This window comes from Podarcis vaucheri (assembly GCF_965113315.1).
Source record: "Podarcis vaucheri genome assembly, chromosome: 1".
Lineage (NCBI taxonomy): Eukaryota > Metazoa > Chordata > Lepidosauria > Squamata > Lacertidae > Podarcis > Podarcis vaucheri.
Window position 1 is genome coordinate 83,154,732 of NC_138759.1, and position 22,927 is coordinate 83,177,658.

Consider the following 22,927-nt stretch of genomic DNA (forward strand, 5'->3'; position numbering starts at 1 on the left):
CCAACTAAGTTCAAGGAGAGTTCTATCTAGGTCCTAGGACAACAACATGCTGAGGTGTGTATGTGGCAGAACCATCTCAGTTTCCTCCTAGTTTGAAGAAGAGATCAGACATGCTGTCACATTCCAAGGCACAATGAGAAACTGATCTGATGCCAGATATCATTACGCTGAGCTTAAAGCTGCAACGTGTGTGGTACATTTGAGAGAAGTATTTCTTTTCAGTGTTGGAGCAGCCTGTGCCACCAGCTCATGAAACATTGACTAGGAGTGAAAACTCATCCACAGAGAGAAATGTGAGAAATGGAAAAAGGAAAGCAGTACACTGTGACTCCTATTAATACTGGGCAGAAAACTGAGAACCAGAGCTGAAATGGTGTGCATTGCACCTGAAAGAAAAGAGAAATCAAGGTGTCAGTTCCATGCTGAAAAGGGAAAGGGAGACTGCGTTCATGTAACAGTGAGGGGGGGAGGGTACAGTGTGTGTGTGTGTGTGTGTGTGTGTGTGTGTGTGTGTGTTGTCTACTATTCCTGGCCACAGGAGAAATAGGCTTTTCATATGGGTCACACAATTAAAGGATACAGGGAATTCCAGCTCTGCATGCACCTCCCACTACTTCATACAATGCTCCCCAACTGTGTGAATGTTTATTGCACAATGCATGAAAGAAGCTGTACCCTACTAGCTATGTAGGTGGGTGAATTTGTGTTTCACAGTACAAGGACATATGGGAACCCTTACTATATGGTGTTATATCACACCCTGCAGGGGACAAAAGATCCTACTGTTTCAGTGTTCTGTGTGTGTGTTTCTAACTCTATACCACGATCAGAAAGATAAAATATATTTGCTGCCACAAGGCAAATGTTAACTAGCATACTGAGAATAACATGCTAGTGGTACTGGCATGGGGACATTGTACCAGATACGGCCTGAAATGAGTCTGATTGCAGTCTCAGCAGAGTGACACACAACCTTTATTACACTATAGTTGTTGGGAACTGAAGAAATCCAGTGTATACATAGCAGGGTTGTTGGAAGAGTGCAACAGAAAGATGTCCTAGATGTACAGTGGTACCTCGGGTTAAGTACTTAATTCGTTCTGGAGGTCTGTTCTTAACCTGAAACTGTTCTTAACCTGAAGCACCACTTTAGCTAATGGGGCCTCCTGCTGCCGCGCTGCCGGAGCACGATTTCTGTTCTCATCCTGAAGCAAAGTTCTTAACCCAAGGTAATATTTCTGGGTTAGAGGAGTCTGTAACCTGAAGCGTATGTAACCTGAAGCGTATGTAACCTGAGGTACCACTGTATATGAAGGAGATATTTGTGCTTTTGCAACACAAGACATTGTGTTTCAAGGTCACAGCATTCATCCACCCATTGTATTAGTGGAATATTTATACCATATACTAATCCTAGGAAGGACAAGTGTAGAGAAGTTTAGAAGTTGAAGAATAAATGTAGTTCCTGGTTCAGAGCATGCATCTGTTTTGGTCTGCCTTACATTTGGCAGCTGCACATGAGGCCTCACTGTGATCATTCCACCCCAACCTTTCTGTTTCTTCACCAGACTCTTCATGAAAGTCATATCCATCTCTGCTTCCAGGGGTCTTTCTATATCCATTTAGATGCTGCACCAGTTCCATTAAACATACCAGCAATATATTGTTTGAATTTATTTAAAACTATACAACCTTTAACAGTAAAATATGAATGATGTGACAGCGCTATCACTGTTGCTCCTTCCTTAGCATGTGGGATATTGTTCTGAGGCCCAAAGATATCAGTGTGGGGTCCAGTTTGGAACAGAGGCTGTAAAGAGGCAGAAAGACTAAAATAAATCACTAACCTTAGTCTAAGCTTTAATGTTAGACTAACGTGTGTGTGTGTAAATGGCATAGAGGTTTTAGCTACAATCGAGCAATATACCAGTTTTGTTGAATAAATAGCCTTAACAGGAAGGTTGATTTTGAAAGGCAGAGAGAATGGAAGTGAAAAATGTCCGCATTTGTCTTCCCCAGAAAAATTAACCCATGGCAAATTTCCAGGACATTTTTGTGTATGGAAAAAGTGCAATTGGTTCTATGAAATTTTACTTTTCAGAGAAGAAAAAAAGTGCTGGAGTTGTCTGTATGTATTCCTGGAATTCATCCATAAAACCGTAGGTGTTTCCAGTCTGTCACTATTTTCAGGTGGAATCCAATCATATACCAGAAAATTCAGGTTGCATGCATATAGTTGATTGGGAGGTCTTACACAAGAAACCTGCTTCCCCAAAAGATCAGACATTTTACAATAAGAAAAGTGATGAGGGAAAATGTTCTGGAAACTGGGATAACAGTTGCTTGGATGCAATGTCATCTAACCTCTCCATGAACACCAGAGTGAAAGCTCATTAAATAACTAATGTTTACTAATCTCCCTGCAAACAAATCAGAATGAGTGCCCAATAAAAAGGCCGTCTGGTTTGATTAAACCTGAGAAGCTCTAGACTCCAGTTTCCAAACAGTGGCCAAATTAAAACAGCATAACACACAATATTGCCCTTTTGACTCTGCAGGTACCTCTCAGGTGCTTGATACTGCCAGCCTACTGTCCAATGATGCAATGGGTTATGTCACTTACTTAGTTGGGCACAGTCGTCTGATGGAGAGCAGCAAAGCGGCGGTCATGGGGAGAATCACGATAGAATGGATCAACTGTTGTAATTGTCCTGAAATGTAGGAGGAGAAAGAATTACAAAAGAAAGGTCAGTTGGGGAAAACGGGGGATTGAAAGAGGAATCATACAGTAAAGGAAGGTCAGAGAAGAAGAGCTACAACAAATCCAAGATTACCTGCCAACATGAGGATGGATTGTCCTCAAGGTCTCTGTGGCATTGGGGTCAGTGCCTAAGTCAGTAGCATGGTTGTTAGTAGCAAAACCACCAGGCTGCTGTGGCTGGATCCCTCCTCGTGTCCAGCCTTCCCTATCCACTCCCTTTGGAATGTTTTCATAAAACCTGATTGAGAGAAAGGATGAATTATTCCATGTGTAGTCGAACTCACCTGCTGCCTCCGCTCTCCCTCAAACAAAATCAGGGGTGTGTATATATCCTGCAAACAATGCACTTCTACAAGTTTCTGTTTCAGTACACGCCATCCACACAAACAGGCCCAACAGCTGCACAAACCTTTGCTGTTCCAGTACTCCCACAATGCACTCTCTAAAGCCATCGCATGAAAAATACCTGAAGGATAAAGGACCTGCAAGGCTTTTATGCAGATAGGACAGGGGTCAGCAAACTTACCGTGCCTCGGGCCAGTGTCTCCAGCGCTGATCACGCGGCAAGCGGGGGAGCGCGTGCACACATGCTATTTCCAGCGCACTTCCAGGTTGGAGGAGCACCGGAAATAGCTTATGTGCATGGGCCTCCTCCAACCTGGATGTGCTCTGGAAATAACGTGCATGCGCACAAGTTATTTCTGGTGCTCCAACCTGGAAGTGGGCAGCCACGCAGCACAGCGCCGGTAAGAGTGGGCGGCAGGGGTCACCGCGGGCCGGATAAATGAGTCCCTCAGGCCTTATCCGGCCCACGGGCCTTAGTTGGGGGACCCCTGAGATAGGAAAATGGTGCCTTAACAACAAGACATAGCCTGGGAATGTTACTTCTCCCAACACAGGTGGCCAACCAGTGTCAAACTTACTTGGAGTTATAGCTAGTCAGGAATCTGTTGGGCAGATCTGGATCATGTGCAGGTGTCACATATTTAAGGTTATTGAGGCTGAATCCTGATGGTTCCTGCATAGAGAGGTCCATGAAAAGAGTAAGGGTCTAGTACCATAGGAGCAGAGCAAAGTGCCCAACAGATTATGAAGACGTAAGGCCTTAAGACTGTAGTTCAGGCATACCTTGTGACCCACTTGTTCCCGACCTAGAAGATTGTTCTGTGTCTGAGGTTGATGCTGAAGCCCTTGGAACTGAGAGTGGCTCAGGGGACCTGGTGCCTCTACATCTGGTGGAACCGTCTGTGGAGATTGAAGGTCATGAGTGAAGGAACCATTGTGGGCAGTGGAGGCTGGTTCATTAAGGCCCCACCAACCTTGCCTGCCTCCTCACAATCAGTCCATGGGGAGGCAATGACTGTCAGCTTCTTCCTCCTTTGTCTCAGCTTGCCTGTCATTGGCTCTTGACTACCGCCTGCTGTTGGCCTCCTGGCCTTCCTCCCCACCAATCCCAACATGGCCCAGCCACCACAGGTTGTAGGAGTTACTGAAGAAAGGGAGGCAACAAGGAAGACTGGGATCAAAATGAGGAAGGTTCTGTGAGTAAGATTGCCCACGGATGGTAGTAAGAGGAACAAGCAGACAGTGGCGTAGCGTGGGTTGTCAGCACCCGGGGCAAGGCAAGTAATTTGCGCCCCCTAACCCATGGATTTGCGCCCCCTAACCCGTGGATTTGTGCCCCCTAACCCCCAGATGTTGCGCCTGGTGCGGCCGGCCCCCCCTGCACCTCCCACGCTACGCCACTGCAAGCAGCGACTCAGGAAAGGCTTCTGTTTGCGGACTCTGGCAGTGGAAGACAAATCCCAGAGAAAGCAAGAAAAGGGCCTAAAGAACAAAGGCAGGTAGAAAAATAGGTCACGGCAGGCAAAGATACATGAAAATGTAGATAAAAGGAAATAAGAGGTGCTGGCATGGAAAGAGTGGCAGAGACTTCTAGAGAGAGCAGTGAAGGGAGATTGTGTAAGTACGGAAAGCAGTTGGCAGAGGGAATGTACTAAAGGAAGCAGGACAGGTCTTCTGGTGATAAGGGAGTGTCACTTACTGGGGTACGGCCAAGATTCTGCCGACTGAATCCAGATCCCCTCTCAGAACCCTTTGACAGGACTGGTAGGAACTCATCACCCTGTCGGGAGGGGGACATATTAACGGTGAGTACATCACATGCAAACAGCCAACAAAAGAAAACACAGGAAGGGGAAAATGGCACTTTTGCCTGCCAGCAAAGCACATCCCTTCAGCTGTTTTTACAGGTCTCCACCACTAACAACCCTATTACAAATGGTCTCCTTACATGTGGAAAGGAAGATGGCAGATAATCTGTCTTGGTAATGCTGACTCCTGGAGCGCTGCTCTGCAAAGCAGAAGACAAGTACTGAGACTCAGAGAGAGGAAAGTAGACAAGAGGAAGCACCGGTTCCATTACAGCTTCTACTTGGGAGCAGGCAAGCCTGTCTGAGGAGCAACTAGTTCAGTCTTCCAAGATACTGTGTTGGTTGGGACTGGTAGGAGTTTTTATCCAAAGCGCCTGGAAGGAACCAGGTTGGGAAGGGTTGAACTAGTGGTATTTTGTCCTTAATTGCATGGAGTCATATTCCTGCTATAGTGAAACTGCAAGGACCTATGGGCTGCACTTGAACATTCATGGCTAAATATACAGAGAAACTAGATTTGCTTTTGCCTTTAATCGCTCTTAAAAGAAAAGTACCCACAGACCAAGACTCAGGTACAGGAAAAGTGGAACCTGTAACAAAATATTGCAGGGTAGAATGCTCTTGTTCTGGGTTCTTACTAGCTAGTGATTCCCTTCTCCAGGAAACTTCATTCCATTCCTCCCACCCTCAACAGCAAGCATGCCATGCTCACTGAGCACGCACAGTCTTCTTGGTGCTTTTAGGTTTCTGGAAAACCTAGAAGTTCTTCCAAGCCTGCTAGTCCCTCTTTTTGGTATGTGCTTGGTGCCTTTTTGGCTACATAAGAATAGGCACTATCACATCATGTGAATAGATGAAGAGCCTTGCTGGTTCAGGTCAACAGCCCATCTAGTAGGACATCCTGTTCTCACAGTGGCCAACCAGGTGCCTGTGGGGAGCTCACAGGAAGGACATGAGTGCAACAGCACTCTTCCCACCAGTGGTTTCCAGCAACAGCCATTCAGAGGCATACTGCCCCCAACAACGGAGGTAGAACAAAGCCATTGTGGTTAGTAGCCACTTATAGCCCCATCCTCTGTGAATTTGCTTAGCCTTTTAAAGCCATCCATGTTTGTGCCCATCACTACTTCTCGTGGGGGCAAATGCCTTAGTAAGTGAGGAGCACAGGGGTCAGGAGAGATCGATCCACTGTTCAAACTAACAAGCAACTAGAGCAGAAGCACCATATTCCACTGGGCTCTGCAGGTTAATGCTTAATGTGACCCTCGGCAAGAACAGCAGCATATACAGAGTTTACTGGAGAAACCTGAGATTTGTCCATAATGGGGTTTGCCAGGCAGCCTTCAGTAAAACCAGTCTCTTCTTTGGCTCCAATTGTTTTCTTCTGCAGGAAATCTGTATGGGGGGAGAAGAGAGATGAAGTGATAACATGAGGAAAAGGAGCACACTGAAAAAAGAAGGCAGAAGACTTCTGTAAATAGCAGTGGCGACATAACAGTACAAAAATTAGACAGCAAGCTGTTGGCTGAGGAAGGCAGAGGGCATGGATAAGATAAGTGGTGAAAAGGTGAGAGCTGTATTTTACCCAGTATTTAGCTCCAAGCATAAAAAGGTGTGTCAAACTAATAATTCCACACGCTGACCTGCAGAAACATATTTAGCAATTCCATCTCTCCAGAGAAGAACCCACATCTCCTTTTCCTGCATTATATTGCACTTTCCGACTGTGCTACCAGCCAGACCGCTGCACCACATACATTCCTGCTCCTGTTCTTGTAGTGTATGTTTTTCCTTGCCCATGTGGCCACAACTATTCCTTTTCCATGCATACAGCTTAGGCATCACATCCATGCAATAAAATTTGTTGCATAAAAGCTGAGTGGAATCCCTGATATTAGAAGCAAGTGGAGGGGGGGTGTCGGTCATTCACAGGTTCTACATGCCAATACTGTAATCACTGGGCTAATGGAGGTGACTAAGTGTTGTTTGTGACTGAAGGGGCAATTTCCCTTTGTGTAATCTTGCACTTTAACCATGTCAAAAGGGCTGTGCGCTGGTGCTGGCTGTGCTAGAAGATCTGATCCTATCTGAGGGAGCCCTATGGAATGTGGCTAAAGATGTGGCTGTGAATTACTTCCAGCCCACTACGCAGAGAGCTTTGCACATTATGTGTGGCAAAGCGGGTGGACTGGGTTCAGTGATGTTCCTGCTGTCACTGTATGTTGACTGCAGTTTTCTAAAGTCCAAGCATTAGAAATAAATGCTAATGTAGCAATTGTGGCAGCCACTCCCTCCAGCAACACTGTTGATGGACTATGTCGAAATGGCAAAGATGACCGTGAAGATCAGACACCAAGATGATAAAAAAATTGGGGGGGGGAATTATAGAATATCTTAAAGACAACTGTAGATGCTTTAAAAAGTTAGCAGGATTGTTATAACACTTATAATGTAATATGATTTAAGGTAAAAAAGGAGATAAAATGAAGTGGGAAAATGTAATTAGATGCAAAAAGGGGGGGTCAGAAAGGGGGGAGTCCGAGGGATCTAAGTAATCCCAGAAGCATAGAAATTTAAAATGATGTGAATGTATCAAAATATTGTTTAAAAGATGAAAATAAAATATTAAAAAAATAAACACTGTAGGATGGGAAAGGTAGGATCAATTATTATCATTACCATTACCAGGGCTTTTTTCAGCTGGAACTCACAGGAACTGAGTTCCAGCACCTCTCAGGGGGACACCGTTGCCATTCTAAGAGAACAAGGGAGGTGCTCATGGTGAGTTCCAGTACCTCTTTCTAGAAAAATAGCGCTGATTATTACCCACCAATCACTACGACATTTGCCAGTGACACGCCCACACTACCCATGCATGAAAGGCAAGCTGCATGTAGACTGATGCCTTTCATGCATGGGTACCGTGGGAGCATCAGTGGTGAATTTCATAGTGACTGGTGGGCAGTTGCAGCGTTGCTGTGGGATTGGAAGCCCTGCTGAATCAACCCAAAGGCCCATCTAGTCCAGCATCTGTTTCTCACAGCAGCCAACCTCTGGAAAGCTCACAAACAGGACATGGGGGAAATAGCTTCCTCCTGCTGTTCCCTAGTGGCTGGCATTTAGAGACACACTTCCTTTGCTCCTGGAGGTAATATATAGCCTTCGTGAATATAGTAACCACTGAGAGCCTTATCATCTGTTGAGAGTCTTATCCTCCATAGTTTATAATGACTCAATATATAATCTCACAATACTCAGAAGAAAGTCATTTCGAATTCAGTGGGGCTTACTCCCAGGTTAGTGGAGTTACAATTTCAGCTGTACTCTTGTCTCTAGAATGCACATACCTAGATTATGAAGTAATCTAATGTAGCAAGTGATGATGACCACTATAGAAAATATAGTGATGCCTATATTTTGTCCAATATCAGAGGCAGTATGGCGCTGAATACCACTTACTGGGGATCACAAATGGGAGAGGGCTACTCATGATAGTTCAGCCAGTTGGACAGGTTTGTGGGTTCAAGCCCCATGTTGGGCAAATGATTCCTGCATTGCAGGGGGTTGGACTACATGATCCTCAGGGTCCCTTCCAACTCTGCAGTTCTGTGATTCTATGTTCTGGCTGTGAGCTTCCCATTGGCATCTAGCAGGCTGTGCTAGAATGGAAAGGGCTTTGGTCAGATGCAGCACAGCTGTTACAAAAATGAAAATCTGCAGCAGACTAGAAAGAAGGCCTCTGAACTGCAAAATTCCAAAGCAAAAATCAGACGTGTACAGAAAAAACATTCTTTCAGAGAGCTGCATCGATTTTTCACTGCCACCTTCAATGTGAATTTATTTTCAGACATGAGAGTGATTTGTGCATTTATATCTTGCGCATGAAATGTGACAAGCTGTCCCAAGAATTCCAAGTTAGACTTCCATTATAAAATCCCTAACCTCCACCCCCCAAGTTGCAGAAGATGACTTAAATGTCAACGTCCCCACAGGAACATTTTTAGGGAAAAAAAGGCAAAAAACAAATATCCCAATTTACATTTTAATCTAAAAATTTCTGAAGACTGTGGGTGGCAATATTGATATGTGTCGCCGTTAAAAAAAAAGAATTCAGCTGGGAGTTATTTGTGATTTGGATCTAGTCCAGACTACTGCTTTAACTTCCTAAATATGGATTTAAAAGAATTTTAAATTCAAAGAACACAGAAGTGAGAATGACATATTGCAGCATTACATAAAAACAGAATAAGAAAACTGGACAAGAATATATCTCAGGATGCTACCTTAGTGAAAGTGGTACTATATTATATATGGTCTATTTTTAATAGTGAAGTAACAATTTAATGCAGATCTAAGAACGCTTAATTTTCTAGTAGATGGTGACCAGCTTATTTGAATCAAACTGAATCTGTTTCTCGTGTTCCCTTTTTGTTTAAAGACTGCCTATCTCCTGAAAACCATACTGTGCCTGGATACAAAATGAAATATCTAGACTGAACAAACACAAGTGGCTTCTTAACAGAACCACGGACCTCAAGTATCCTTAGAGTGAGGATGGAGAACCTGTGGCCCTCCAGTTGTTAGACTCCAGCTCCCATCAGTCCCAGACAGAATAGCCAAAAGTCAGACTGATGTGAATTGTAGTCTGATGGCATCTGGAGGGCCCCAGGTAAGTGTATTGTTTACTTAGATGATACATGTGTGCTTAGTCTTGGGCATAACTCACCAGTCATTACATCCCTGAAAAATGTCACATAAGAAACACAAGAAGCATTTATCACTTTGATGTGATGTCTAGCTGCCTAAATACCCCCTTCTAAACCAATGGTGGGAAACCTTTGGCCCTCCAAATGTTGTTGAATGACAACTCCCATCATCCCTGACCACGATATTGGCAGGTTGATTGTTATGAAGAAGCAGACAGCTCCCTTTCTTATGAGTGGAGTATCAATATTGTGCACGAGGATGAAGCTCTGTCAGCTATGAAGAATAATTACCTGGTTGTCCTGGAATGTTGAAGCGGTACTTTGAGTTGTATTCTGTGGACATGTAGTGAGGTCCCTGCAAATATGCAAACAGCAGTGGAGAGTAAGTCCAAATGTTCCAGATGGAGTCTCCTACTTTGCCCTGCCAGTAGGGTTTCCAATGCACTGTTCCACATCCATCCTGCTTCTCTGTTTAAGGGCAGACCAATTATTCCTGGGGTAACAGTTCTCAGCTTTCTGAAGTTTTCTTGCTCTCTCCCATGACTTTATCATTTATCCTTTACTGATCCTTATGCCTGGAACTCCCACCTCTCTCACTTCCTGCAAACCCTTCCTCAAAGCCTCTGTTTTCTGGGAAGCATTTGGCACAACCCCCTGCTCCCCATACACTACTGTAACTAAGACTAAGTAGGCACAATTGGAATAATCTCATATTCTTCCCATGTTTTCCTGTAGCGCCATTTCCCTCCACATGGTCTATTCTGCCCCCATATGTCAATTTCTACATTTTAAGCAGTGATGTAGGGAAACTGGGGGTACAAAACTTCACAGCCTCTTTCAGCCAATGATGTACCAGGGTAATTGACACAATCCTTCTTGCTCTGATTCAAGCTTTACTACCATTTGTGACGGATTAGCATTGGAGAAGTCAGAGGATAAGGAAAATAATCAAGGAGAGACTTTTCTTTGGTCGGGTTCCTATGCTGCCCTAGCAGTTTGAATAGCAAATGGTGTGTGTGTGTGTGTTTTTGTTGTTGTTGTTGTTTTGTTTTGTTTTTTTGCATTTCTAATTAAAAGCTAAAGATTGCATTTACAAGTTGAACAGCACTAGTGACCCACCCATCCTGCCACTGCCACTAGTGTAGCGGTGATGGCAGCAACAGCAGCAGCGACAAGATCTTGTGCAGTCTCACAAAAATCAATTTCATGCAGTCTGCAATATCTCGCAAGAGCACCACAAGATCTCACCGGAACCCACCACCATCTCTGATGCTTTGTGGGCACCACTGCACAACCTAAGTAAGAGAGGCTTTGACAGGGGATGTTTCAGTGACAGGGTGGCACCTTCCTGTTTCCCTTCAGGCAGCAAAACACCCCTAAATTCAACCTATGCATCCAGCATAAGAATTGCTGAGTTCAATGGAGCTTACTCCAGGTAACTGTGTGTCGGATTGAAGTCATGCTATATGGCTGATCAGGGATGTGAACCCAGGTTTCACCAGCCAAATTCTAACATGTTAACCAATATGCCAGGTATCTTCAACCTTTTCAGTACCCAGGACCCCCTTTTAATCCAAACTTGCATTTGGGGATCCATTTCTTAAATCTCTAACATATGTTTGCATGGTAGTAGTGCTCCTGTTATGACCCACTTTTGATCAGGCCGTGCCCCATGAATGGGTCCTGACCCACCAGGTAAAGGACCGGTTTGCTATACCATCCCTTGTCAATTCACTGTTCTAGGACTGCATTTTATTCTGTCACACTTTTCCCCCTCTCCCATACATACCACCTTAGGATGACATCACGCTTGTTCATAGTTCAATGATTGAAATGTTGAGTGATGACTTGTAGGTGTGAAACAACCTTCACAGATCAAAGAATGCAGACTAGAGCTTTCCTATTAGCTCACATCACCACAGACAATACTTTTCTATGGAGGCAATTCACACCTTCTGGTGCAAGTCATTAAGCAAGGAGACAGGCATATGTGAATCAAGCTTTAGATCAGGAGTGAAAATGAGGACTATGGGGATAAAATCAGATCACTTTCTATATGAAAAGGTACTTGGTTTTGCAGTAACCCAGGGAAGTCAAGCTTTTCCTGCCAATACTTTCACTGTATGCTAAAATATTGGTTTTCAACAGGTTTGCTGTGAGCAGCAGTGCAAGCACAATTTTAAAAATATTTTTCCCCATTGCGGATTATGAGGACACGAGTAGGGAAAGTCATGCATAAAATGGAAACTCCCCTTTTATTTTACTGCATCTGGTGGTGGATATAAGAGCCAAACCTAGGACCCTGGATTCCACACTGGCCAACCAGATGCCTATGAGAAGCCCAACACCAGGACCTGAGTGCAACAGCACTCTCTCTATTTGTATTTCCCAGCAAATGGTATTGAGAGGCATACTGTCTCTGATAACTGAGGTAGCACAAAGCCATCAGGACTGGTAGCAGCCATTAACAGCCTTATCCTTCATGCCTTTTTCTAATCTCCTTTTGAGGCTGTCCAATTTGGCAGTCGACACTATATCTTATACAGTAGGAGCAAGTTCAATAGCTTACGCACTGTGTGAAGAAGCCAGACCTTCTGGCCCTGAGTTCTAATGAAAACTCTCCTTTATACCTCTTCTGTGATCAGGTACTGCCTAAGCTACAGTCAAATGAGGAAGGGCCCATTGAACTAGCAGCTGACTCACATGTCTGGCATGTTCCACATCGACAGAACCTCTTCCATACAACTTGTGCAGGTCAGGGGTATGTTTAGGCTCCAATCCTGTTATAGCTTGGGCTCCCTGGTCTGCTGTGTCAAAATGGACTTTCTTGACCTGCAAAATGAAGCCCAGCTTGCAATTTGGAAAGTTAAGTATGAATACCACAAATACCAGAACTGAAGTGATACTGTTCAGGGCTATTGTTGAGAAAGGAAGGGAAAGAACAGTCAAAAATGAGCAGGAAAATGCATATATAAAATGCATCTTGTATCTGTCCCCTTCTCTCAGAAGTGGTAGGGAGTCATCTTCTTCATGGCTGAGCCCTTGATCACAGCTCTAATTAAAACATTAGGAAGCCAGTGAGGTCAATCAGTGAAGCTACAAGGATTCATGCTCCCATATCTAATTCATTTCTTCATTTTCCTATACACTCCAAACAAAATAATGAGAATTTCAGCTTATGTGTTTCCAACAGAATAAAGGTTTTAATCTTTCCTGTGGCAGTGAATGCCTTGAAAAACATGATTACGGGGGTGGGGTGGGGGTCTGAAAGCCCACAATATAGAAGGCAAATCAAAAGAGAGGCACTTTGTTTTTAGTATTCACACAACTGTAAAGCAATTCTGAAATTATAGAGGAACCGGGTTTGGCAGATACTAGGGCTCAGTCCTACTGCGCACTTCCCAAGTCTCAATCCCTCACACAGCTCAACTGTTCTCAACACAGTGTCTGGGTTTAAAAGGAAGCAATCCTTGTTCAAATGCCTCTTTTCTACCACAACATGTTCCACTTGGTATATAACCCAGGTCACAATCATATTGGCATGCACACACAAACACCAGCAGCAGCTCTCCTTAGCTCCATCCTGCACTTAATTAGAACAATTCATTAATGAGTCCCAGTGCTTTAGGTGCAGAACTGCCAACTGGACAATATTTTACTGATATGTCTAGTAAAAGCATAGTCTGGTAATATATAGGCTTCTGAAAACCCCACTAATCTGTCTCAACAAAACCCTAGGCTATCGAGCTTCACCCATGATTACTAGTCTATGTAGCAAGCCTCATATGTGACTCAGGAATGTCCACTCTGACTCTCAAAGGTTATGAATGGATCACTAATACTAATGTACACTTATGCACTCCTGCCCCATAACCATCCATATTCCAAACCTTAATTTACTTACATGGTGCCTTTATCTATAAATGTATCACATTACAGCACAACTGTATGGGCATTTACTCAGAAGCAAGTTCTACTGTGTTTAATGGGGCTAGTAAGCATATTTAAACTGAACAGAGTGTGACTTATTTCTGAACACCAGCATTTATGGGATTGCACTGCACCTACTGACTTCTTTCTGGCTCCTTGTACCATCAAAACGTGACTCCTCTTCACATCTTGTATTTCTGAAGCTCTGTTCATTTTGGATCCTCATATACACTTGCCAGATCACATCAGTTTACACATCCTGGCTTTTGTGTTTTGCCCTGCATCACAGTAGATTCTCTTAGACCTCATGGATATATAGAGAGAAGCCTGGAAATGGAATGACTCCTGAATGATCAGAATTTAGTCTTGCAAAACATCCTTTTTCCACACATGCACTGCCACAGTTTTGTATTGATACATCGGATTGAAATTCACAACGCAGGTGATTTATGTATGCATTATCAGTTATGGTAACTATCAGGCACATGGCCCCTTTAAGAGAAAAAGCTATGACCCAGGATGCAGGCTCTTGGAGAGCTGACTCAGAAGGATGGAGAAGCTGCTCGAATAAAGGCCTTGCCACTTGCTAGATGGATGTCGGAGTTTGAGCTGCCTCATTGCTAAGCTCCAGCCTTCCTGAACTGAAGAACTAGCCCAAGCCATTATTAATGGCACTAGGTGATAATTTTGGCACATTACAAGCATGTTCAATAGCACAACAATCCACCACACAGAGGCAAATCCTAGGTTTGAAATACTTACCTCTTTAGTGGTGGGGAAAGAAAGAGGTTTTTCTCGAACATACCCACTCCCTGGCTGGTACACACTCCAGGGAAGAGGATATTTCCCATCTGGGAGCTCAAGAGGCTGGAAGTGCTTGGTTGTTGTTGATTCATAATTGTCCTGAAGGAGCTTCCTGGTTTCAGAGAAAAGACTAAGCATGAGAGACATAATAATAATAATAATAATAATAATAATAATAATAATAATAATTTATACTCCACCCATCTGGCTGGGTTTCCCCAGCCACTCTGGGCGGCTTCCAACATAATATTAAAATACAATAGTCTATTAAACATTAAAAGCTTCCTTAAATACACAGCATCTGAACTTAAGAGACACAGTGGATTTTAATCAGGTTATGTTTAGGCATGTTAGAATTGTGCTCTAAAGACAGCCATGCTTTCTATCTCCTAAAGTGATGCGTTAGTCCAGGCAACCCAAAAGATCACTGTCTTTGGCCCTTCCAGTCATCTACACTGCATATGGATACCACGGTGAAGTACCAAATGCAATTGCCTTGCCATAGACTTTATTATTGTGCTTTGAGGGAGTACAAGTAAAGCAAATGCAAGCATGTCACTGACTCAGAGGTGACATGAGCATTATGAGGATGTGATTATGTTTCACAGCTTTCCCCAACCTGGTACCCCCAAAATGCTCTGGGCTACAGCTCCCACCTGCCAGAGCCAGCACAGCCAATCACCAAGGGTGGTAAGAGCTGGAGCCCAAAACGTCTGGAGGGCAGCGGGTTGGGTGGTATGCAAACCACAAGACAGTTTCCCTGTTCTGATCCATCCCAGTTAATTTCCACAAAGTATACGACCAATACCTACCCCACAGTTGGATTATCTATTTTGTCTAGGCTTGGCTTGTAGTGGACGACGGGACGGTAATTGGTTTTATATCCTGCTCCAGAGTGGATGCTAGTCCGAGGACGAAACCCTGCTTGACCTGGCAAAGGAAAGGGAGACAATGGCAGATTTGTATTGCCTATTTATAGCTTCACTTACTTACTGCATTTATAAAGCACTGTTTTCCCACTGCACACTCAGTACAGTTTACAATATAAAGTAATAACTAATTGTCGATTCAGGTCGATTCAGCCGTGTTGGTCTGACGCAGTCAAGGAAAAATAAATTGTCCAGTAGCACCTTATAGACCAACTAAGTTTGTTCTGGTATAAGCTTTCGTGTGCATGCACCAGAACAAACTTAGTTGGTCTATAAGGTGCTACTGGGCAATTTTTAAAAAACAATTTTTTTATCTAATTGTCATGACACAGAAGGAAAGAGATGGGGAAGGAAAAGGAAAACCAAGCGAATTTGAGTATACTAACTCTTGCATGATTGGAGCGAGGTGTTACATAATGTTCAGGCGGGATGATCACTACAGCAGAGGAGTGGAGGAGCTACATGGCAGTTGACCCCAACCGAATCAAGAGAGATGCCATGGGGCAGCTGCAAATAGTGGCTGTTCCAGGAGGACAGGGGCCAAATGGTAGTTTGTCTCAGCTAGGCTGATAAAGGGGTCCTCATCTTTCCCCCTAATGTACCAGGTATGATAGCTCCAGATGGAAGCTACTCTGGTAGGAAAAAGGCAAATGGAAATTGGTGCCAGCCAAGCTGACAGAGGAGGCCTCACTGTCATTTCTATCTCTGCAAAAGCCACTGCAAGAATCAGTTCTGAAGGATGGAAGCTTCATGCATGTTAGAAGGTGGGAAGGGGTGGGGCTTCTCCAAGAACATTCTTGTAATCTTTGGTGCTTTGACCTATGATAATATCTAAGCTTCAAATCGAGGCTGGGTCCTAATGTCAAAAATCCCAACTGCATATTATTTCATAGTCTTATGTTTTATATCTATCCATATTGTCCATAATATTTGTTACATTACAAGTGGGGTTAAAACCCTGCCAATGTCTTATAAACTTTTCCCATTCTTTCTTGGATTTCTTGTCTTCTTGGTCTCTAAGTTTCCCGGTCAGTTTTGCCATTTCAGCAGAGTTTCACAGCTTAGTTTGCCAGTCCTCTCTGGTAGGAACTCTTTCTTCTTTCCATCTCTGGGCTAGTAGCATCCATGCTGCTCTTGTCGCATACATGAAAAGTCTTTTCTGTTCCTTTGGAATGTCGGTACCCCATAAAAAGGCTTCTGTTTTTTTAACAAAAGTTTTCAATTTATTTTGAATGGGTTACCAACAATCAAGGCTCAAACGTTACTAAATGTTGCACATGATGGGAGCTTGAATCTCATAATTTTATTGTTATTCATGTTTTTATACCGTATTTTATACTGCTTTTATAATTAAGTGTTTTAAAGTGTTTTAAATTTGTTGTTAGCCGCCATGAGCCCAGTTTTTGAACCAGGAAGGGCGGAGTATAAATAAATTATTATTATTATTATTATTATTATTATTATTATTATTGCAACAACAAGCCTGGGATTGGGATTATGCCTGAACAGCCTACCATCCTTTTGGGCAGTTAACACTTTCCTTTGTTTGATATGACCAAACTAGCCACAGATAAGATAAATCCCTTCCATTATTGAAGATGTCCTTACCATAAGCTGTGCCATAGCTGGTACAGTAGAATTTCATGGGGTCCATGCACCCACCAGAGCTAGTTTTTACATAGGGAGAAACAATCCCTAGGGGGAGACGACCCATCTTCTCTGAAGATACAGAGGTGGATTTACTGATGAAAGGTTTCCCTGGAGGAATAGAAATGGAAGATGATTGACCACTAATCATTCTGGATAGCAGGAATGCGGCTCAGCCTCTCGATAAAGAAATCAGTCTGACTTGAAGCAACTGTTCATCTGCATTGTGTGCATGTCTCCTTAGAAACAGTGAGGTCACACACACAGCATTGTGATGTCACAGACTCAGGATTTTTAAAGGGAGCTAATGATACAAACCAGGCCATTCGTGGTCTTAATACATCAGGGTCAGGTCTTAAACGCTCCTTATTGGTTGCAGGTGCACTGTGGCTCAAGTGAAGCAATGGAACCAACTCCTTCCACAAAAATGGAGATACCAGAATATACCATTTTACCTGAAGATTGTAAAAATATTCAACCTTGCTATTCAGTTCCAATTGGCAAGTAAGACACCCTCAGGGAAATCCCTGTTGAAATGGAGGGGAACCACACAAGAGTAGGGTGGCACTTTTCCTTTTTATAGAGGCTTCTAGAGAAAAGCTTCCAGAAGGATTTGAAACACTGAAGATCAAGTAAAATGTTCAGGGATCTCCCAGTACTGGGTGGGTGGGTGGGTGTGAGTGTCCTTCCTTCTATGAATCAGGAACCAATTCGTATGATAGTCCCCACCCCATGCTGCAGCACATGGATTCTGCACACTCCACATAAAGCACTAGCTAATCTGTACCCCTCCCACAATTTCTGTCTGTCCTTTTTCTAGAACTCTTCTATTGCGTCTTTCTTGCTGTTCTTCTGCTGTCAATATATGAGTGCTTGTGGTGATTGTAGCACTGCACTATTATCAACATGTTTTCAATCTAACCACCTCACATTTACAATAACCTCTGAGTGGGAAATTGTTATGCTCCATATTCGTTTCCAAACCTCCATTTTGTGTCCATTGGTGAGCAGCTGTGAGGAACCACTTTTTCTTATTTTTCCTTCATAAATTCTTTTTTTTTTTGCAAAATTTTTATTAGTTTTTATAATATCAACAACAAACAAAACATAACAAACATAAATCATAACCTTATTGAAAATAAGTTATTTACTTTGTAAAATGACTTCCTTGTTTCCCCTTAGTTGAATTTCATTGCATATCATAACAGTTTTCCAAACCCCAATTTTAATACCCTTTAAATTAAACATTAGCATCTTTAAATCTTCTCCTTCTTGTATTAGACATATTATTTTATCAGTTAACATAAATGCAATCCTAAGCCCATTAAGTATCTGGAAGCTATTTCCAATTATTTTAGCATTTTTCCTTCATAAATTCAACTGCTTTGTTGTGAAGTACCACAGAGAACTTTCCACTTTAATTTTCTCCGCCCTCCCAACACACCTGAAGTGCTATACATGTCTTGACAAAATAAATGGCACCAGTTAATAGGTCAGTTGAGAGACCACCTTACTCCTTATATATACAGCAGATTATTGTGTTCTGCAAGAGTCTCCCTCAAGTTCCAAAGATCTTAGAATCCCAGTTAACAGTAGCTGAGAGGAAGGCTTTCAATGTTGCTGCCCCTGTTCTGTAGAACAGCATTTCTGTCAAGATATGGCAGAGGCCACTTTTTGCACATTCCAGAAACAATTGAAAATATATTTGTTTTGTTGGGGAAATTTCTCACAGACAATTTAACCAAGCTTTCCCAGCTGGCTGAAGAGGCCTCTCTGCCTTAGATTTAAAAGCAATATGAATGAATACCTATCTCTAGGAGGTGGTTTTTTTGCATTGTTAGTTTTAAAAGCAATTTTTAGCGGTTTTTATTATATCCTGCATTGCAAGGGGTTGGACTCAAAAGACCTTCAGGGTTCCTTCCAACTCTATGGAAATCCAACACACATTTAGAGCTCATTATTTCCCCCAAGGAATCCTGGGAACTGTAGTTCTTTATGGGTGAACTGCAGCTCTGTGAAATGGAAACTACAGTTCCCAGGGTTCTTTAAGGGAAGCCATGTGTGTGGCATGTGCTTTAAATGCATGGTGTGCATCTACCCTAAATCATTTTGGCACACACACATAGGTAATTCGTAAGTAAGTAAGTAAGTAAGTAAGTAAATAACCTCCCAGCATGTGGCAAAGCTCGGCTGCCACTTGGGCGGGGGAAGGAGGCTCCAACCATCTTCTGCATTTGGAAGCCATGACCAGCAGCTCCACTACTTGGCCAGTCCTGCAGCATCTCACCCAGGTGGCGAGGCTCTCCTCTTTGGAGTAAGGCAGGGAGAAGGTGGAGACAACAACAATAAATGTTGCAGATGACGCCTCCTGCTTTGAAGTATAGCATACACACAGTTTTATTGTGCTTTTGCATGGGTCGTACACTTTGTGTATTGTCTTGATGGGGGGGATGGGATAGGAAATTACTTATTGCCATTCACTGCCCCTTTTGTCAGGGACACTGACGCTAATATTTTTACCTTCTACGACACATGCCTTTTTACCATAAGAACTACTGCAAAATTATTAACAGTGGTTACAGACTATTCTGCCCATCTGTCTAGTCTGTCTGCTGGCTCCCATGTTCCCTCCTGGGCAGGGGAAGCCAGGAAGCAGTACAGGTGTGCAATAGACCCCCTCCTGCCACCATTCCCCAGCCACTCGTATTCAGAACCATCCTACCTACCTCTGATCCTGAAGACAGGATGGAGCCATCATGACTAGATGCCAATGACAGCCTTATCCTCCATTAATTTATTTAATTCCCTTTTAAAAAACATTAAATCGAGCAGCTATCACTTTGTCTTTTGGTAGTGAATTCCATAGTTTAACCATACGCAGTATGAAAAATACTCCACTTTCAGAATTAAGAGTCCCGGAATGCTAGGACCATTCCTTGTAAAACTTGTATTGGCTGCCCCTTTCCCCACCCTTCTGTATCCTTTTTTGGGCAAGGCAACCAGAACTGCACGCTGTATTTTAAAGTGTGGACACACCACATATTTGTATGAAGATGTTTCCTTTCGTAACAATGCAAACTCTGAATTAATATTTTCACGCAGCTGTCTCAACATTTGCACTGAGCGTTTCCTGGTTGGTCGCCATCAGCTCAGACCCCATCAGCATATAGGATCTTTTTGCCCCAGTGTGCATCACTTTACACATAGGTGGTCATTGTTGTGCTTGGAGTTGGACTAGGACCTCGGAGCCCAAGCTTGAAAACCCTGCTCAGCCATTAAGCTGACTGGAAGCCACAGCCTCAGAGTCTAACCTACCACACAGGGTCGCTGGGGATAAAATGGGGAGGAATTGATCCATGTACACTATCCAGAGCTCCTTAAGTGGAAATATGGGATATAAATGGAATAAATAAATGAACTGCATTTGCCATTTTAATGCCTATTCAGCCAGTTCCACTTGGAATCCCATTTTGTTTCTATTGACCTGAATAATTTGATGGTCTCAGAAAATAGCCATCATTGTAGGAAACATTGCTGTACACACCAGCCATGTGCATACACATATCTGGGAACCCAGCAAGAGAAATGAAATGCATACATATGTCCTTACATAGGGTTGTGCACAGAGTGTAGGGGAAAGACCTAAATCAGGTATTAAACCACATGACCACATCTAAACAGATTCTCCCAAAACAGCAATTAGCCATTGCCCCTTGTCGTTTTTCTAAAAATTATTTCTAATATTCCAAGCACAGAAAAGGGGGCGGGGGAAGGACTATTTAACTTAGGTACAGAAGCATAGTTCAGGGTCAGACCACATGTTTTGTGTCCAAAAGATCTAAAGTTCAGTCTCTGGTAACTCCAACCAAAAAGGTCTTAAGCTTGCAGAGTTGGGGAAATCCTTGGCTAGTCACTGCCAGTCAAAGTACTGAGCCAGTGCAGTGCAAGGGAGACCAAAGGACACTGCAGAGAAGTTTGTGAGACAACATGAAGCTAAATCCACCATGGACAGCAGCCTGCAGCCACCAACCCCATTTCGCCTAGTGAGGATGACATTGTCCTTACCTGTCCCAACCAACGAGGCACTGCTTGCTGGCTGATGGTAGCAAGCAGAACTAGATGTCCAAAAGGAACGAACCATTCATTTATTTAAGGAACTGAAGTTGGGAACTTGACGGACGAATGCAGAAAGCTGAAGTCTAGCAGCATGTAACCTAGCAACCAGCACCTAGCAACTAGCTCAACAACATTGCTCTCCTTCCAATGGCCTTATAGTTCAGAGGGTATTGGAAGCGACTGCAGGGGCCCTGGGCACACATGCCCAATACGTAGATGAGATGGTTCTGATTATTTGGATTCCTAAATATAGCCCTTGAGGGGTTGAGGCCTGTGTGTTTCCTGAGCCATTGTACCATTGTATAAATAATAAATCATCATCATCATCATCATTGTATTCAAGTTGAGATACTAGATTGGAGCTGGGGAGGTATACAGCAGTTGAACAAGGTAGACTCATCAGAATCAGTGCTGCCCCCACTCCCATGTCCATAAAACATAGAACAGCACCAAGTAGCCAGAAAGGAACATGTGTAAGGCTGTGTGCCTACGAAATGTCTGCAGTCGCAGCTGTGCAGTGTAATTCAAGTGTAACTTTAGATGTCCGGCGCACAACTCTTGAGAATGTAAGCCTTCACCACCATTATCCCACCTCCCAATGTTCTGCATTTGTATCTGCGAAATAATATTGAAATGTTATTGTAAAGTCTTAGCAATATGAGTTGTGGGTTTCAGATAGCTCAGTTCTGGTGCTGTGTGATTCTGTTGCTTACCTAGGACTAAAATAAGTGTATTTGTGTTATATTTTACTCATGTCATTGAATGTGGCATTGCTTGACACAGAATCTCTGCAATCTGAACTCTGACACGGAAGGGAAATCTCTGAGCACACAAAATTAAAGATATGTAAGTTACACATCACTTTTGATCAAGGCTGCATGTGAATATTTAGTACTGAGCAAACATCATCATCATGCTTATAATGACACCATGTGGTAGTTTAAAGGTAATGCCATAGACTAGGTGGCTGCAAAGAAACATGTAACCTTAAGCATGACTTTTAAAGTTCTGTGTGGTAAGGGGTGGAGGGGAAACCAACTCTAGGAGGGCCAAACTGTATTTCAAATTGTCACACAGCTAGCAAGTTTTAATAGGATTTTTTTAATTAAAAAAAGTACATGACATAAACCATGTCCTGTAGAAACCCCTGGGTGTCTGAAAGTGTTACTTATATGATTATTGAAGAAGTCACTGCTGGCTGGAAGAAAAAGTATTTATGTATCCTAGAACAATTTCAAACACCTGTTTTGAAATTGACAGTAATTGACTGAAAAGTGGGAACGAGCCTAACAGGGTTAGACACAAGTCACACAGTACTGTTTTCTTCTTTTTGCACCATCAACTTCTAAAAATAGAATAGCGAAAGTTCATTCAGCTAGGAATGCTAGCAGTTGATTGGGTGAAAAAAGGAAATACAAGCAGACTGAATAAACAGTGTATGTTTATGGAAATTTATGAACAGAGACGTAGGGTGATCTATTTGCTTTTTTATTTTTAAGTATTTCACATAAAATTTTCAAATGGAAGGGTGGTCCCCTTTGGAATAAGAAATTTGGAGTGAAGAACCTTGTTTTGTCAGCAAATGGCACACATTTTTGTGCTCTGGGAAATGATAATGTTCTTGTAAGTTAAATTCTACTTTCAGCTTCTAATTTTTTGTTCTCATTTTGTCTATGTTCAGAACTGCCCTGTGATCTTTGAATGAAAGGCACTATAAAAATGTAATAAATCATAGAATCATAGGGTTGGAAGGGACCCAAGGGTCATCTAGTCCAACCCCCTACAATGTAAAAAATCTCAGCTAAAGCATCCATGACAGATGGCCATCCTATCTGTTTAAAAACCTCCAAGGAACAAGAGCCCACCACCTTTCACGGGAGT

At 42.9% G+C, this 22,927-nt stretch overlaps 1 protein-coding gene across 1 annotated transcript; it reads right to left on the bottom strand.

Moving 5' to 3' along the window:
* Window positions 1-1,659: 1,659 nt before the first annotated feature.
* SAXO4 (stabilizer of axonemal microtubules 4) lies at window positions 1,660-21,145 on the bottom strand. Its single transcript, XM_082221130.1, has 14 exons — window positions 20,996-21,145; window positions 16,892-17,041; window positions 15,167-15,284; window positions 14,313-14,466; window positions 12,324-12,452; window positions 9,912-9,975; window positions 6,221-6,309; window positions 5,055-5,114; window positions 4,806-4,886; window positions 3,890-4,006; window positions 3,685-3,779; window positions 2,835-2,999; window positions 2,624-2,711; window positions 1,660-1,810 (listed from the first exon to the last, which is right to left on the bottom strand). The coding sequence occupies exons 1-13, from the start codon at window positions 21,069-21,071 to the stop codon at window positions 2,624-2,626; spliced, it is 1,386 nt and encodes a 461-aa protein (XP_082077256.1). The 5' UTR covers window positions 21,072-21,145; the 3' UTR covers window positions 1,660-1,810.
* Window positions 21,146-22,927: the final 1,782 nt, after the last annotated feature.